Source organism: Crinia signifera, chromosome 6 (assembly GCF_055691185.1).
Source record: "Crinia signifera chromosome 6, ASM5569118v1, whole genome shotgun sequence".
In the NCBI taxonomy this organism is placed as follows: Eukaryota; Metazoa; Chordata; class Amphibia; order Anura; family Myobatrachidae; genus Crinia; species Crinia signifera.
The window spans coordinates 30,503,164-30,522,262 of record NC_139222.1 but is presented as its reverse complement, the minus strand read 5'-3'; the positions used below and the strand labels follow the sequence as shown (position 1 = coordinate 30,522,262).

The 19,099-nt window shown below is 49.0% G+C and overlaps 1 protein-coding gene across 1 annotated transcript in view; it reads right to left on the bottom strand.

Annotated features, from left to right (window-relative positions):
- Positions 1-1,311: 1,311 nt before the first annotated feature.
- Positions 1,312-19,099, bottom strand: part of LOC146007474 (uncharacterized) — a 34,002-nt gene continuing 16,214 nt past the window's right edge. The window contains exon 2 of the mRNA XM_083145849.1: positions 1,312-4,761. Coding sequence (XP_083001975.1) covers positions 2,653-4,683 — 2,031 coding nt within the window. The 5' untranslated portion in view covers positions 4,684-4,761 and the 3' untranslated portion in view covers positions 1,312-2,652. The remainder of the gene's footprint in view (positions 4,762-19,099) is intronic.

Genomic DNA, 19,099 nt, shown 5'->3' with positions numbered 1-19,099 from the left:
GGTTTACGCCGTTAAATTTGGGGGGGTTGGGAATATTTTACATTGAATCCAATGTAAAATCGGGTCCCAGGGACCCGATTTACATTTCATTCAATCAAAAAATCGGGTCGGTCGCGTCGATCGCATCGCATGCGACCAAATCGCATGCGATGCGATCGACACGATTTTTCCGACACGACCACCCCGATGTAAATCGGGGTGGCCGTGCTAGGAAACAAGTACCGAGGCACATTCTAAATTCTTTACACGATGGTACAGATGCCCGAGGGTGGGATGTACCACAAGGCTTGGCCACTTTCTGCATTGGTACTATGAACATATGTACTAACATATGCAATTAGTATGGCAAAGGACAGCTCTCCTGATAAGAGATGTCCTTTGTGATGCCCACACTTACATGGATGCACAAAGGGATGTGGTATGCTGCAGGGCATGCTGGGAGGAAATAGTTGCAGGATCGCAGGAGGGCCTTGTGCATGACTACTATGAAGTGTGCGCATGCACAAATCATTTGCAGTGCGAACTCGTAGCTGCGCGATCGGGTCTGAATCAGGCCTTTAGTACATATGGGAAATGTGGCCAAAGATAGATACAAAGAACATAAGGAAAAGTGGGAGGAGGGTGCAAGTAATTACTAAAGCCCCATACACATGACGCGACCGCGACTGATATTGCACACTGAATGGTATTGGCCACAATACCGTTCAGAGACGTCACCGGGACCCGCTAAACATGCCGGTCGTTTGGCTATGTTGCCAAATTGACCTGCATGTTCAGGAGATATCACTTATCGTTAACGACGTGCAGGCGAGCATGCATCGTTAACGATATTGAGTGCCCACATGAACAACATCCTCTTGTATGTGTGTATGGGGCGTAAGCCTTTCCATATAATAAACTGCCTCACAGCACTGAGGTCATGGGTTCGATCCCCACCATGGCCCTAAATGTGTAGTTTGTATATTCTCCACATGCTTGCCTGGGTTTCCTCCGGGTACTCCGGTTTCCTCCCACAATCCAAAAATATACTGGTAGGCTAATTAGCTTCCACCAAAATTATCCCTAGAGTGAATGTGTGTGCGTGTACATGTGGTAGGGATCATAGAGTGTAAGCTCCACTGGGGCAGGGACTGAGGTGAATTTTCAACTATTCTCTGTACACCGCTGCGGAATATGTGTGCGCTATATAAGTAACTGTTAATAAATAAATAGTTAGAGAGTATATACAACACAACACGTAGCCTACACCTCTTTCATCAGTTACTATGCATTTCATTATTAATAAAAATAATAAGAATAGTAATAACAGACTGATTTAATCATCAATTATTTATTCATCACATTGGGCAGTATTCAATGAGAAAAATTCGCTGTGATTTCTGGAGAGTTTGTGCTTTTCACGCGGTGGAGAGAGGTTTTTTTTCTCCAAAGGCGAGCCACCCTATTCACTGGGGAGTATTCAATGAGAAAAATTCGCTGTGATTTCTGGAGAGTTTGTGCTTTTCACGCGGTGGAGAGAGGTTTTTTTTCTCCAAAGGCGAGCCACCCTATTCAATGTGAAATGTTCTCCGTCTTTCTAAGTGATTCTCGCCGTCTCTCTCCGTGTAGAAATTCTCCATCTTTTGATGGAGAGCAGGAATGTGAACTTTTAAACTAAAAGGGTGTTTTTTTTAATTTTGGTGTAAAAAAATCAGGTTTTTTTTTCTGTGAAGGGGCATGTTATTTTTATTCATGTGCCTATAGCACATGAATATATATTTAATTTTAAAAAAAATATTTTTTTACATTTTTTTTTTTTTTACACAGTGCAGCCAGCAGGGGGCCGGAGCGCTCGAGCCGCTCATTAGATATTCATATATTCACTGCACCCGATGCACGTTCGGGTACAGTGAATACTGGGCCCCCCGCTGGCTATAAGGGGGGCCAGCCTGTGCTGTCTGGGTCCAGGGGAGCCCTGCTCCCCTCCCCATATCCCCTGCAGCAGCCAAGAGAGACTTTAATCTCTCTTGGCTGCTACGTCCCCCGGCTCCCTGACAGCTCCCTGCCGCGGACGCTCGTCCGCTGCAGGGGTTAAGACTCGCCGCGAGTGGCGGCGAGTCTTTAACACGTTGAATAGGGGGAGCAGGAGGCTCCGGAACACGGCGAGTGCATGGCGAGAGAAAAAATCTCTCGCCATGCACGGAGAAAATTTCACATTGAATACTGGCCATTCAATCTTTTTTTTTTCAGGTATAAATTATTTACATGGTGCCACAAGGATTCTGCAGCGTCGAAAATTACATAAATGAGCAAAAAACTAATAATGACAAACAGTAGATGGCTAATAGACAGTTGCATCATGGGAGAGTACACTGAAGCAATTATTAGGATGACAGAGATATAAAGGGGCAATCATTTACAATGCGTGGTTTTGCCTTGTAAGGGATTTCCCCTTTAAAAAAAAAATGTCAGAGTCTGGCCGTCTTCCTGCACGGATCCGGCCTCTGTACTGAGGGTCCTCAGTTTCCACTTGGATCCTTATTTCTTGTGTAAAACCTCTGCCTTGTAAGGGGCTATCTCTGCGGTAAATCACTTTCCACATGTGACCTTTTGATGATGAGCCAGAAATGAGGGATACGTGAACGCTTTCCCACATGTGGTGCACACGTACGGTTAAACTCCTGTGTGATTCTTTTTGTGCAGTGCAAGGCTTTTATTATATCTAAAGCGTTTCCCGCATTCCGCACACTCGTACGGCATCTCCCCGGTGTGGCTTCTGTGGTGCACCCTCAGGGATTTCTTGCTTGTAAAACGTTTCCCGCATTCCAAACATGGAAACGGACGCTCACCGGAATGGGTCATCTTATGTCTAACGAGCTCTGAGTTTATTATGAACCGCTTGTCACATTCTGAACATGCAAATGGCTTCTCTCCAGTGTGAATTTTCTGATGGTTGACGAAAGTTGCCCTGTGTTTGAAGGACTTGCCACACTCGGAACAGGTGAAAGGTCTCTCGTCCGTGTGGTTCCTCTGATGTACAACAAGCTCGCCTTTGCTACTAAATGCCTTTCCGCACTCCGAGCACACAAACGACTTCTCCCTGTGCACTCTCCTGTGCTTAATAAGATCACCGTTATCACGGTAAGATTTTCCACACTCCGAGCATGAGAAAGGCCTCTCGCCGGTGTGGCGCCTCAGGTGAACAACCAGACTCGAGCGGATTCTGAAACGTTTACCACATTCTGTACAGGGAAAAGGTTTTTCTCCTGTGTGGACTCGTTTGTGTTTCTCCAGCTCAGCCTTGCGAACAAAACCTTTCCCACATTCCTCGCATGCGAACGCTTTCACCCCGACGCCATGTAATCTCTGCCTATGTGAAATCATGCCTATTTTCTGTGTGAAGCGTTTGCCACACTCCGTACACACAAACGGTTTTTCTCCTGTGTGTGTTTTCTTATGCTGCTCAAGGTGACTTTTATCATAAAAGTGTTTGTCACATTCGCCACACACAAACTTTGCCTTGTGGCTTCGTATGTGCTCTCTGATCTCCGACATGTTCTGGAAACAGCCGCCACATGTGGGACATTTATAGGATATTTCTCCTGCATCACATAAGATAGTTTTTTCCCCTGTTTGGACTTTTGTGTGTCGGACAAATTCAGATATTTTAGAGAAACACTTTGCACATTTGTTACATGTAAATGTTTTTTCTCCCGTGTGTGTTTTCATGTGGGTGGAAAGATGAGATTGGTCAGAAAAACTCAGTTTACAATGTTTGCATTTAAATGTAAGTTCTGTGTGGACTTTTGTGTGTTTGGCAAGATCGGATTTGCGAGAAAAGCACATTTCACATTCGCTGCAGGCAAACGTTTTTTCTCCCGTGTGGGATTTCTGGTGGAGGCGAAGATAGGATTTGCTCGCAAAAGCTTTCTCGCACTCAGAACACTTATATGGCTTCTCCCCCGTGTGGGTCATCTTATGGGCACTGAGATGTCCATTTGTAGAGAAACGTTTTCCACATTCAGGACACTCAAAGTTCTTCTCTCCCGTGTGCACTATCTGGTGCATTCTCAGCTGGTATTTGGTAGGGAAACCTTTCCCACACTCAGAACACGGAAAGGGATTTGCGCCGGTGTGGGAAGCTGTGTGTAGACGACGGTGTGAGCTGGTGGTGAATCCTTTCCCACATTCTGGACATTTATATGGCTTCTCTCCCGTGTGCGTTCTCATGTGTGTTGAAAGATCGGATTTAGTTGAAAATCCTTTACCGCACTCTGAGCACGGATGCGGCTTCTCTCCGGTGTGCGTACGGTGATGTGTCTGGAGATGCTGCTTCTGCACAAAACATTTCCCACATTCTTTGCATTTATATGGTCTCTCCCCCGTGTGCACTCTCATGTGTATATTTAGGTAGGTTGTATAAGAAAAGATTTTCCCACATTCCGGACAGGGGTACTCGCCCTTCCCTTTCTGCTCAGACTTATTGTCCTCCAGGCCGGAGCCAGCCTGGGAGCTCTCCTCAGACTCAGAGCTGTACGTAGGCTCAGTAGTGCAGGCTTGCTTTTGAACCTTTTGAGCTGACCCTTTATTGTTAGGAGTCACAGACGTGGCCTCCTGTGGGTCCTGCACGCCCGCTGTTTCCGTGATGCCCTCGTTATGGTCACCCGGGCTGGGTTTTCTGACATTGCCACGTTTCTTAGACATTCTGCCGCACTCCTGATAATCCTGCCCGCTGCGATCTCCCACAGAAAACACCAGAGGAGGATCCGTGTTATTATGTTCCTGTTGGGAGATATTACAAAAGAATAAATGGTTAAATGCTATTTTGTCATATGGATACAAAATGGCGTCTTTTATGTGACAGTTATGGGTAAACTAGGTGATTCATTGCGCCCTACGGGCACTCTTCACACCGTCGTAAGAGGCTGCGCCCCCTTAATTTGTGAACATTTGTATATGAGAAAGATGGTTAGAATTGTATGAAAGATGCCTGTATTGCAACTTCAGTTATAGGTGAAATGTGTTAAATAGAGAGCATATGATGTGGAAGGGGGTGTGTATTGTTTTGTTTAATTAAAAAGCGGTTACAGAGTAAGATGTACATTGATAGTGTGGATGGTACAGTGACATTTGTGGGTGTGTGGGGGGGGGGGCTGTGTGTGCATGTTGTTTAGGTGTTTGTGTGTGCAATAGTATAGTAGGGTGTTTTTGAGTCAGCGGCTCTCCACTGGCGGAGGTCACGACACAGGAAAAAAGGAGGCTGGTAGGGGTGTGTGGGAATAAGGGGGACTAAAGAGGAGGGTGGGAGATACTGTGCTGCTTCTGCCAGTGAGTGAGGGTCTAGCGTGGCAGTACAGGATGGTGGCCCTTAGTCAGTGTCTCCTCCTACTGGGTGGGAGTTTGGGTGCATGAGAGCAGGAGGCTGGGCTATGAGGCATGATAGGGGCATGTGGGCAAAACAGCATCAGCGACTCCCCAGTGGTGGAAGTTACGGTTCAGGAGAGCAGGAAGCTGGGTAGTGATAGGGGTGTGTGAGTATACGGGGGACTAAAGAGGGGTTTAGGGGTGCCGTGAATTGCGGGAGGGGCGCAGGGGGTGCTGTGAATCAAGGGAGGGAGGGAGGGGGCGCAGGTGTCGGCGAATCGCGGGAGAGGGCGGGGGTCCGCAAAGCGTGGGAGGGGGCGTGAATTGCACGAGGGGGGGTTGCGAATCGCGGGAGGGGGGTGCGCGGGGGGTCCGTGAATTGCGGGAGGGAGGGGGCACGGGGCGCGATGAATCACCTGGTTGGTTATATATTCTTGTAGAAGGATGGTTGGATGTTGCTGTCATTCAGAATGCATTTACATAAACAGTAATAGTAGCAGTAAAAGGTCTGACTTAAAACACCTACAGTAAAACAGAACAGGTGTTATATATTATACAAAGAATTGGTTGATGATGTGTAGGTTGACGTGCACATAGTTCATAGTTGTCACTGGAAAAAAATTGCTACAAGAAAAAATCAACACAGAAAGTTCAACACATGTAAATGTTGACATAAGTGTGGCACTTCATCGGTGTCCATGTCGACATATGAGAATGAATATGAAAACATAAAAAAAAAGAAAAATAAACCTTCAAAAACTCATGGCAACCTTTTTCATTGTCGACCATAGCCGTGCCAGTGTTTTGCATGTGCCATTCAATCCTGGGGTTGCCGTGAATCACGCGCGGGGGTGGGGGAGGGAGGAGGTGAGGGGTGTCCGCGAATCACGGGAGGAGGGGTCGTGGGTGGATGCCGTGAATTGCGGGAGGATGGGTTGTGGGGGGGGGGGGTGTGGGTGCCGCGAATCGTGGGATGGGGGGGGCGCGGGGGGTTGCAGTGAATCGCGGGAGGGTGGGTCGCGGGGGCGGGGGGTTGCCGCAATGACAGGAGGGGGGGTCAGGGGTGGGGAATCGCGGTAGGGGGGGGCACCGTAAACCGCGGGAGGGGGGGTTGGAGCGAATTGCAGGAGGGGGGATGTCACGGGGTGGGGCCGCGAACCGCGGGAGACACCGGGGGTGCCGCGAATTGCGGGGGGGTGTGCTGCAAATCACGGGAAGGGGGTCGCGGGGGGTGCCGCGAATCGCCACAAGAAAAAAATCAAGAAAGGTCAACACATGTAAATGTTGACATAAGTGTGGCACTTCATTGGTGTCCATGTCGACACATGAGAATGAATATGAAAACATTGAAAAAGTGAAAAATAAATCTTGTCAACCTTTTTCATTGTCGACCATAGCCATGTCAGTGCTTTGCATGTGCCATTTAATCGTGGGGATGCTGTGAATGGGGGGGGGGGGGGAGGGAGGGAGGTGCATACCCAATATGACCCTCTCCAGGAGGGACACATTGCTCTGTTTCTGGACTTCTTAATTTATGGATTACCATCACCTGTGCTTAAACACCTTTCTTATCAATTACCCTGTTTAAAATGACAGGTGATGACAATCATAAATTAAGATGGAAGTCCACAAACAGAGCATTCTGTCCCTCCTGGAGAGGGTCATGTTGGGAGGTATGGAGGTGTGGGGCGCTCACCTGATGTGTCTGGTGTGTAGCTGTGTCTTTGCTGTGTAACATGGAGAGGCAGAGGGTGTCTGGCACTGTCTGTGGGCTCACTGGGCTGGTTCTCTGTCATGTGAGTCAGTCATGTGAGTCAGAGGCTCCACCCAGGATTATATCTCCAGACACACTTTGAGTGACAGATGTAGCCAAATATATAAGAGATTAATGTATATTAAAAATGTGTGGGCGGCAAATTGATTATCTAGAATCAGAATCAGCTTTATTGGCCAGGTATACTCACGCATACTAGGAATTTGATTTGGATTGACTGAGAACTGATGTGAATGTTCAAATATTCTCTGTACAGCGCTGTGGAATATGTGTGCGCTATATAAATAACTGATAATAATAAAATGTTTCTGTGCATTATACTGCTGAAGGAAGCACATGCCAAAGATCTGAGGAAACCAGCTGAATATTTTCATAATGATTCCACACAACCGGGCGACCGGGAAAGGAGATAAGAAACCAGACTGCACATAGGGGGCTGATTCAAACACGTTCGGTTGGGTTCATATTGGGCCCTGTTTTCTATGGTGAGCGAATATGTGCATGAATGAACGCCTTTGGTGAGTATCACACTCACTGAAGGCAATCACATCATCTGGGGAACACCCAGCAATTTATGGACAACACCATAAAAACCCTGTGCATCCCCCTGGGCATGTCGATGTCTGTGTGGGGTGGGCGGCTGACATCACATGACATCAGCACCCGCCCCCCAATTACTTATTTTTTTTTAAACCAGCACCAGGCCCAAGGGCCGGTCCTGGTTCCCAAAATACAAGGGAAAAAACTAGTAGGGGTCCCCTGTACTTTAAGAACCAGCACCAGGCCCAACCAGTTAGCAGGGTAATGCCGCAGCCAGGGGACACTTATTATATAAGAACCTGGGCAGGGGTTCTGGGGAAGTTGGGACACCCCCCCCCCCCTATCCAGAACTTACCTGTCTAGGCTGAAGCCTGGGGCTGTCCCCGGTACCCATGGGCTGTGGGTACGGGATGATTATAGTGTAAAAGAAAGAATAAACTATTGTATATAGCTGTGGAACTATAAATAACAAACTGAAAATGCGACACCCACGGACTGACAGGAGGAGTCGTGAGATGTTTGTTTACATCCGGTGGCTCCTCCTCCCAAATACCTATTGGCCAACTAGCGTGGGTGTCGCATTTTCAGTTTGTGATTTTGCCATGTCCCCTGGATGCTACATAGAACCAAGAGGACTTGATCTACGCCGGAGGACCTCCACAAGTATTATTGGTACTTGTGTAGTTTCACGGGGGGCAGGCTACGCTAAGTTACCTGCGGAGGCTGCCTAGTGTAGTCAGCGTAGTCACCGTACTGTCCCCAGGAGCTGCAGCTCTGTCCCCGGCATCCCTGGCAAGCCTAGTGAGCGCCTCTCACACAGCGCCGGTAACCGCCAGATCCCCTGCGCTGATGGACGCCGGCGGAGAGGGGATCATGCAGGCGCCGCTGGAGAGGCGCTCCATTTACCTGAGACGCAGGAGCATCTCAGACGCTTGTGCATCTCAGGAATTATCTCAGTAACCCTGCCCGTGTCCGCTTCAGGGTTCAGTAGCGCGTGCGTCTCCTGCACAAAGGGAGGGTGCGGTGCGCAAGTGCGTCTCATGCACAATAAAGGACGCATTCGCCAGTGCTCCATGTTACATACTGGCAAATGTCTCCATTTCGAACCCACACTATCCACACCAGACCTAAGCGTGGCGAGCGGGCGCGGTAGACGTCCTCCCGACTTGTTCATACCCTCACTATTCACGTTGGCGTGGAGTTGATTTTATAGAGCGAGCCACCGAGCCCGAAGCATGGCGAGCGCACGCGGATTACTGTAGGTGTATTCCGTGTCCCCTCGCCGGGCTTGCTGCATTGGCCACACTTTATATAGTCAACTCCACACCGATGTGGATAGTGGGGGTATGAACAGGTTGGGAGGACGTGTACCACGTCCGCTCGCCACGCTTCAGGCCGGCGTGGATAGTGGGGGTGTTTCAGGAACACATTCACACCTGTCATGTCAGGCAGGTTAAAATGGTCAATGGTTCTCACACAATGTAATAAGCGCTGACTGACTATGCTAACTGCATAACGCTGACTGACTACGCTAACTACGTAAGCTCCAGCTAGCCACGAATGGGTGGGAACACTACGCTGATACTGACACGGACACTGACTACGCTGACCGTGGGAGCACTACGCTGATTCTGACAGGGACACTACGCTGACTACGTAACTGCCGCTGTGAAACTACACAAGTACCGCATTATTTTCTTCTACAGGTATCCAATATTGGATTTCTTCAGGACCAGCTGATGGACGGACGGAGGTAGACCTACCTACAGGATCAAGGTAGATAAGTATATGTATGAAAGGGCTGTGTATGTAATACAGTTTTATTGTTCTAGTGTCAGTGTGTTTATTTTACTATTTGCATTGCTGTGGAACTTCCAGCGGGCCCTTTGATGCCCGCATGCTGGGACTTGTGGTTCTCCAAGTCCCTCCATGCGGGGGAGGCTTGCTGGGACTCATAGTTCCACAGCAATATACAGTAGTTCATGCTTTCTTTTACACTACAACCAGCCCGGAACCCACAACCCTGGGGTACCGGGGACAGCCCCAGGCTTCAGCCTGGGCAGCTAAGTTCTGGAGGGGATCTTATATAATAAATATCCCCCGGCTGTGGCATTACCCTGTTGGCTGGTTGGACCTGGTACTGGGACCACTACTCGTTTTGTCTCCCGTATTTTGGGAACTTTGACCGGCCCTTGGGCCTGGTGCTGGTTTTAAAAAATATGGGGAACCCCTACATGCTTTGATCCCTGATTTTTTTTTAAACAGAACCGGCTCTTTGAGCCTGGGACTGGTTACGGACATGGGGGTGAACCTACGCCATTTTTTTAAATTACTTATTTAATTTTCTCTTTTTTTTTAAACTGCAGCCATACGAATCCATACGTCATCGAAAAATATGAAGCAATAAAATACGATTACTTTGTAAATTTCCTTCCGGAATACGAATTTGTAAATGAAATACAACGTTGATGCCAGTCGTATTCATTCGTATTTAGAATACCAATTTTTGTATCTCTTATATATTTGGCTACATCTGTCACTCAAAGTGTGTCTGGAGCTATACCCCTGGGTGGAGCCTCTGACTCACATGACAGAGAACCAGCCCAGTGAGCCCACAGACAGTGCCAGACACCCTCTGCCTCTCCATGTTACACAGCAAAGACACAGCTACTCACCAGACACACCAGGTGAGCACCCCACACCTCACCCCCACACCTCCATACCTCCCAACATGACCCTCTCCAGGAGGGACAGAATGCTCTGTTTGTGGACTTCCATCTTAACTTATGATTGTCATCACCTGTCATTTTAAACAGGGTAATTGATAAGAAAGGTGTTTAAGCACAGGTGATGGTAATCCATAAATTAAGAAGAAAGTCCAGAAACAGAGCAATGTGTCCCTCCTGGAGAGGGTCATGTTGGGTATGCACCTCCCTCCCCCCCCCCCCATTCACGGCATCCCCACGATTAAATGGCACATGCAAAACACTGACATGGCTATGGTCGACAATGAAAAAGGTTGACAAGATTTATTTTTCACTTTTTCAATGTTTTCATATTCATTCTCATGTGTCGACATGGACACCAATGAAGTGCCACACTTATGTCAACATTTACATGTGTTGACCTTTCTGTGTTGATTTTTTCTTGTGGCGATTCGCGGCACCCCCCTCCCGCGATTTGCAGCACACCCCCCACAATTCGCGGCACCCCCGGTGACTCCCACGATTCGCGGCCCCACCCCGTGACACACCCCCCCCTCCTGCAATTCGCGGCACCCCGCGACCCCCCCTACCACAATTCGCGCCAACCCCCCGGGCCCCCCCCTCCGGCTGTTCACGGTGTCCCCCAAAACCCCCCCTACCGCGATTCCCCACCCCTGACCCCCCTCCTGTCATTGCGGCAACCCCCCGCCCCCGTGACCCACCCTCCCGCGATTCACTGCAACCCCCCCGCCCCCCCCCCCATCCCACGATTCGCGGAACCCACACCCCCCCTCCCGCAATTCACGGCATACACCCACGACCCCTCCTCCCGTGATTCGCGGACACCCCTCACCTCCTCCCTCCCACCCCCGCGCGTGATTCACGGCAACCCCAGGATTAAATGGCACATGCAAAACACTGGCACGGCTATGGTCGACAATGAAAAAGGTTGACATGAGTTTTTGAAGATTTATTGCATGTTTATGTGGTGACAGCATCTTCGGCGCGGCTGGGCCCGCCCACTTTAGTGACGCCGGCGGCCCGCCCACTTTAGTGACGCCGCCGGGCGGGCCCGCCCACTTTAGTGACACCGGTGGCCCGGCCCGCCCACTTTAGTGACGTCGGCGGCCCGGTCCGCCCACTTTAGTGACGTCGGCGGTCCGGGACCGCCCACAAGTGTGCCCCCGGCGCCCTGCCCAATTTCTAGAGTGAACACTAGAACAAGATGGTGCTAATAGTTGTGACAGTCAAGATATGATAGCCATACAAATCCTAGAGGAATTGGAAAATGAAAATACAACTCCTGCACCAACCCACCCAGTACCATTTGACGCCAGTAAGATAAAAAAGAAGTCCTCGTTCTTTCCAGATCAACAAATCTGCCCAGCAGTCCAAGTTTATCAGGACCCGGTGTCCAAAGATCTGGACAATCTCTTTATGAAGAAGAAGAGACACAGAGATAACATCAGCAGAAGAGAAAGGACAGCTCTCTCTGAGATTAGCAAATGGGAGGACGTAATAGTGAAGCCGTCTGATAAAGGCGGAAATATTGTGTTGTGGCCGAAATCAATGAATGTGGAGGAACTCAATAAACAATTGGGCGACTCAACCTGTTATAAAAAACTTACATTTAATCCAGGTCAGACTTTAACAACACAATATAACAACATGATACAGACCGCATACAGGAACGGCACTATTACAAAGAAAGACCATGATTTTCTCAATACTGAAAAACTCCCACCCTATACTTACTCCCAAAAGTTCACAAGAACAGGAAGACCTATCTTATCGGGAGTAGGAAGCCTAACCGAGAAGGCCAGCATTTTTGTTGACCAATATTTACGTAATCATGTGGTCACGCTACCATCATACACCCGTGACACAATGGATGTGCTGCTTAAACTCCAAAATGTTACAGTCAACCCTGGTGTCTGGCTGGTGTCATGTGACGTTGAGAGCCTGTACACCAGTATCAATCATGATAGAGGTGTACAGGCTGCACGTTACTTTCTTAATACGGAAGCACGCTCGGATTTCAATGAATTCTTGCTAGAATTGTTAGAATTTATTTTAACAAAAAATTTCTTTGTGTGCCAAGAATCCCACTACCTCCAGGTGCGGGGGACAGCGATGGGGACGGCGTGTGCCCCCACGTACGCTTACCTGTACCTGGGGTGGTGGGAGAGAGAATTTGTTTTTAGGGAGTCATTGGAAAAATATACCAATAACATCTTAATTTACATGAGGTATATAGATGACATCCTCCTCCTCTGGGAGGGCAAACAAAATGACCTGGTTAGATTCATCCAGATTCTCAACACCGACGATATGAATCTTAAATTGACAGTGGAAATGAGTCAAAAAGAAATAAACTTCCTGGACTGGACAGTCAGAATAGATGAGGAAGGTATTATCTCAACGGACATCTTTCGCAAGAAAACGGCAACCAACAGTATACTGCATTCAGACAGCTCGCACTTACCATCTACAATAAAAGCAATTCCCAAAGGGGAGCTAATGCGAGTTAAGAGAATCTGCTCTGACACAGATACCTTTCATATTCGAGAAAGGGAATTACAGGAGAGGTTCAAAAAACGAGGCTACAGTAATAGACTCATTAAGAAGGCGACTAAACAAGTTGAAGACCTTCCTCGAGAAAACCTACCGAGACCCAAACAGAAGATGGTGAAAGATGAAGTGATCCGTTTTGTAGGTACATTCAATATCCACTGGAAAGAGATTAATTCCATACTCCAGAGACACTGGAAAGTTCTGAAAACAGATCAAGATTTAAAAGAAACTCTGCCGGATAGAGTTCAGATAAGTTGGAGGAGGTCACGGAGCATTAAAGACACATTAGTCCACAGCCACCTATCAAGTGAAGTGCAACCAAGAACAAACAACAAAGGTTCAAGAAGCTGTGGTCGCTGCAAGGCATGTCAATACATGACCCCAAGAATGACATTTTAGGACAAGTACAGTAAAGAGTGGAAAATTGAAGGTCTGATAACATGCACCACAATAGGCACAGTTTACCATCTCCAGTGCCCTTGTGGTTTAAGCTATGTGGGGAAAACCTCAAGACCCCTGAAGGTGCGAGTCCTAGAACACGCAGGGACCATTTGTAATGCCCAGAGAGACTCCCTAAGGTTTAAAACACTAACCTCGGTGGCGAGACATTTCTTGCAACACCACGGAGGAGACCCAAAAGGCCTGAAAGTGTATGGTCTTAAACATATCAAACGAGGAATTAGAGGAGGAAATTTGGATAAATTACTCCTGCAGTATGAGACCAAAATGATTTTTTTGCTGGATAGTTTGTCCCCAAAAGGCCTTAACGAAGCCAACAGCTATAGCCGTTTCTCTGAAATATCATTGCCTACATGATTCCAACAATAGTCAGTTTCAAAGAATACTGATCTACTTTCTCCACAAAACAGATACCTGACCTGCCCCGGTGAAAATATATATATTTGTTCATATTTTGTTTTTGAGGGTATTTTTCTCGAATATACCAGAACCAGTAGGTAGTAATCTCCCTGTAATTAATCACAAAGAGGAAAATTTATACATAAGCAATAACTCTTATATGGAATGCAACAGTGTATCTTAACAACTTGGATGATTTTTAAGTGACCCAGGGAACAGTAGGAATGAATAACTATAAAACAGTAATTTTTATATATATATATATATATATATACTAGGTGATTCATCGCGCCCTACGGGCGCTCTTCACACCGTCGTAAGGGGCTGCGCCCCCTTAATTTGTGAACGTTTGTATATGAGAAATATGGTTAGAATTGTATGAAAGATGCCCTGTATTGCAACTTAGGTGTCCGCGAGTCGCGGAGGGTGCCGCGAATTGCAGGAGGGGAGGTCGCGGGGGGTGCCGCGAATTGCAGGAGGGGGGGTTGTGGGGGGGTGGATGCTGCGAATCGCGGGAGGGGAGGGATTGCAGAGAATCGCGGGAGGGGGGTCGCGGGGTGGGTTGCCGCAAATCGCGGGAGGGGGTTACGGGGGCGGGGGTTGCGGCGAATCATGGTAGGGGGGGTGTGCCGTGAATCACGGGAGGGGGGGTCACGGGGTGGGGTGCCGAGAATCGCGCGGGGGGGGGGGGTGCCGTGAATCGCGGGAGTGGGGGTTACGGGGGGGGGGGGGGGTGTGACGCGAATCGCCACAAGAAAAAATCAACACAGAAAGGTCAACACATGTAAATGTTGACATAAGTGTGCCACTTCATTGGTGTCCATGTTGACACATGACAATGAATATGAAAACATTCAAAAAATGAAATAAATCTTCAAAAACTCATGTCAACCTTTTTCATTGTCGACCATAGCCGTGCCAGTGTTTTGCATGTGCCATTTAATCCTGGGGCTGCCGCGAATCGCGGGGGGGTGCCGCGATTTGCGGGAGGGGGGGGGTTGCGGGGGGTAGGTGCCGCGAATCGCGGGAGAGCGGGGTTCATGGGGGTTCTGGTGGGGGGTTGCCGCGAATTGCGGGAGGGGGGGGTCGCGGGGGGGGGGGGTGCCGCGAATCGCCGGAGGGGGGGTTGCGGGGGGTGTGACGCGAATCGCCGCAAGAAAAAAATCAACACAGAAAGGTCAACACATGTAAATGTTGACATAAGTGTGGCACTTCATTGGTGTCCATGTCGACACATGAGAATGAATATGAAAATATTCAAAAAATGACAAAAAAACTTCAAAAACTCATGTCAACCTTTTTCATTGTCGACCATAGCCATGTCAGTGTTTTCCATGTGCAATTTAATTCTGGAGCTGCCGCGAATCACGGGGGGGGGGGTGCCGCGAATTGCGGGAGGGGGGGGGTCGCGGGGGTGGGTGCCGCGAATCGCGGGAGGGCGGGGTTCACAGGGGTTCCGGTGGGGGGTTGCCGCGAATTGCGGGAGGTGGGGGGTCACGGGGGGTGCCGCGAATCGCGGGAGGGGGGGTTGCGGGGGGGTGTGACGCGAATCGCCACAAGAAAAAATCAACACAGAAAGGTCAACACATGTAAATGTTGACATAAGTGTGCCACTTCATTGGTGTCCATGTCGACACATGACAATGAATATGAAAAAATTAAAAATAAATCTTCAAAAACTCATGTCAACCTTTTTCATTGTTGACCATAGCCATGTCAGTGTTTTGCATGTGCCATTTAATCCTGGGGCTGCTGCGAATTGCGGGGGGGGGGGGGGGGTGCCGCGAATCGCGGGAGGGGGGTCGCAGGGGGGGTGCCGCCAATCGTGCAAGGGGGGGTCGCGGGGGGGTTCTTTTTGCCGCGAATCGCGGGAGGGAGGTCGCGGGGGGGGTGTTTTCCGCGAATCGGGGGGGGGGGGGGGGGTCACGGGGGAGGGTTTGCCAAGATTCGCGGGAGGGGGAATCACGGGGTGGTGGTTATGCCGCGAATTGCGGGAGGGGTCGTGGGGGGGTTCTTTTTGCAGCGAATCGCGGGAGGGGGGGTCGCGGGGCTGTTTTTGCTGCTAATCGCGGTAGGGGGGGTCACGGGGGAGCGGGTGTTTTTGCCGCGAATCGCGGGAGGGGGGGGGGGCGTGCGGGGGGGGAGGTTTTGCCGCAAATCGCGGGAGGGGGGCGCTCACCTGGTGGCTGTGGAGTAGCAGTGCTGGGCAACATGGGAAGTCAGTGGGTGTCTGGCACTGTCTGTGGGCTCACTGGGCTGGTTCTCGGTCATATACCTCCCAACATGACCCTCTCCAGGAGGGACACAATGCTCTGTTTCTAGACTTCCCCTTAATGTATGATTGCCATCACCTGTTTTAAACAGGTTAATTTCTCAGAAAGGTGTTCAGCACAGATGAAGGCAATCACACATTAAGAGGAAAGTCCAGGAACAGAGCGTTATAGACACAGACACCCACTTTGAGTGACAGATGTAGCCAAATATATAGGAGATATATATATATCTGTGTTTTTTCTATACATCCATAATTAAAGATTTCTTTAGACTTTTTTTTTTTTATATAACGTTTTTATTTCAATACACATTTTCAAATATACAGGACAATAAAGCAGTATAGATCCACCACTTACATATACAAGACAAAAAATTAATACAATGACAATAGTAAAACACTAGACACAAACACATATAGGCCCTTATTCTAATCTATGCGGTACGGCCCGCGTGCGGCCGTACCGCCGATGTTTTCACACTGCACATGCGCAGAGGTCACTCTGCGCATGTGCAGGTGAAATCGCCGCACACAAAAAATATACGCCGCAAAGGGGGCGTATAGGGGCGTGAGGGGCTTCATACCCTCATTTCCCTATGTGTACGCCCCGCGTTTCATGGGCGTTCCCATGCAAACGCGGGGCGTATGCATGGTAATGAGGGTATGACGCAACTCATGGGGGCGGAAAGCTGACGTCGCCGGATGTCAGCTCTCAGCCCCCATACAAGCTATCACACGGACGATTGTCCGTGTGGTCTCAGCTTGCGGGAGCTGCTGGGGCGTGCGGACCTGTCTTCGATGGTCGACGACCATCGAATGCAGGGGGCAGCTCCCACCATGGTGGAGGCGTACGCCTCCACCATTTTTATGCGGATCGCCAGCCGTCCGTGTACGGACGGCCGTGGCGATCCGTCTCGTGGGCGGGGATTGGTTTGTGCGGCCGGAGCACCGTGTGCGGCTCCGGCCGCACCAACCAGAATAAGGGCCTTAGTCATAGCTGCTCTTCAGAGTACTACCTTCCTAAGGGAACCTTCACCCCTCTCATGGTTTAATCCTCCATTCGAAGACCTACCCACATCTTGGAATTTAAGTTACAAGCCTCCCTGTTCCCGTGCCCCCCTCTTACCCCCCTACTCTCCCCACATTTCCCACTGGGACCCGATAATCACCCGCTCACCACCGCAGTTTATAAATGACAGAAGAGGGAAGGGAAGTGGGATCAAGATATAGAAGCCAATCACAGGGAGAAAAAAAAAAAAAAACCGGGAAAACCCTGATGTGTTCCCTGTATAAAGAGGGTGCCTAGTGAAAAACCCCCATACTGATGCCTCACCATCAAGTATGGGGATTTGTGTCTTATGTCCTTGGGGTGAGAAAAAAAAAAAAAATATAAGTGACACCCTACCCCCATTCAAAATACCCTCCCCCCACCCGTCCTCTCCCCCTAACAACAGGAATACCCCTGTTACTACCCTTATGTAAGGCACAGTTAGTGCCCGCCAGTACTGGTGACACCGTCCTATGCTTCCCTACTAAACCATCTACTACTAAGGCCAAAATTCTGTGCCCGTGAAACGTATAAGTGAACGTGCCTATTTATTCAGATCATATATATATATAGGGGCTCTACCTCTGACCGTAAGGCAGTCAAGAGTCTCCCCGTGCCCTTTCCCTACCTACTGCGATTCACCGAGAAAAAAAGAGAAAAAATAAAAAAAGAGAAAAAAAAACCCTGCATGTATTAACCTCGCCTCCCTCCCCCCTCCCTCCCCCCCTCTAGATATTAATCCCCCCGCTGTTGCTAACTGTATGTAACCCTGATCTATTCCAGGGGCCCCAGATTCTCTGGTACTTATCGAGCGTCCCTCTAGATGCATGCAGATACTTTTCATGTTCACTAGTCTGATTTATCAGGTTAACCCATTCCCTATGGTAAAGAGCCAGAGGGGACAGCCACCGTCGGGCAATTATCACCTTGGCGAGGGCCACTAGACTTCTTACCAAATACTTTAACTCCCCGTTAATTGCGACATCTTTCCAAATCCCTAAAATCAAATTAATTTTACTTAACCCTGCTCTCGGTACCCCCAATAACACGAGGGTTTCCTTAATTTCCCCCCAGAACCCACACACCTCTCTACAGCTCCATAATAGATGATCGAATGTGGCCGGCCTACCCCTGCATTTAGGACAACCGTCTGATGCGGACTCAGAGAATTTCTTCATTTTTACCGGGGTAATATAAATCCTGTGGAGGATATTGAACTGGACCTGTTGTGTCCTCATTAGATTAGTCGAATGCCGGGGACTTGCCAGCGCCACCTTCCACCCAATATCATCCAACTGGGGAATATCCTCCGACCATTTAGCACGAAGGGCCCCCAGATCCTCCACTTGAGCGAAGGACTGTAGGTACCGGTACACCTTAGACATTCGCTTCCCTTTAGTGATTTGCTTTATAAAGACCTTGCATGGAGCCTCCTCCATCACCCACCCAACTGGTCTACCGCCCTGTGAGATCGCACTTCTTACTTGCAGGTACCTGAAAAATACTTCTTTGGGTATGCTAAACTCTGACTGTAACTGAGAAAAGGATTTTAATGTCCCATCCTGGCACCATTGTCCCACATTAGTAATTCCAAGTAGCAGCCATACTTTCCCACCTTGTTGTTCTTTAAGTTCCCTCATTCCTGGCAGAGAAAAGATAGGGGTGTCTGGGTCCATGCCCACTGTATTTGTTAGTTTACTGGTCCATCTCCAAACCCTAACCGACTGGCTAATCAAGGGAGGGAGATCCCGACGAAGCCCTCTCACAAATAATCTTTGTAGAGGCGAATAGTCTGGATCCACCCCCTCCACCAGACCTCGTAACTCGTCAGGGACTTCCTCCTCTTTGACCCATGCACAGATTTGAACCAACTGGGCGGCCATATAATAAAGTTTAAAATCTGGGAGAGCCAAACCGCCCCTTTACCTATCCCGGGACATTATTTCTAGTCTAACTCTTGGGCGTTTTTCTCTCCATATAAAGGA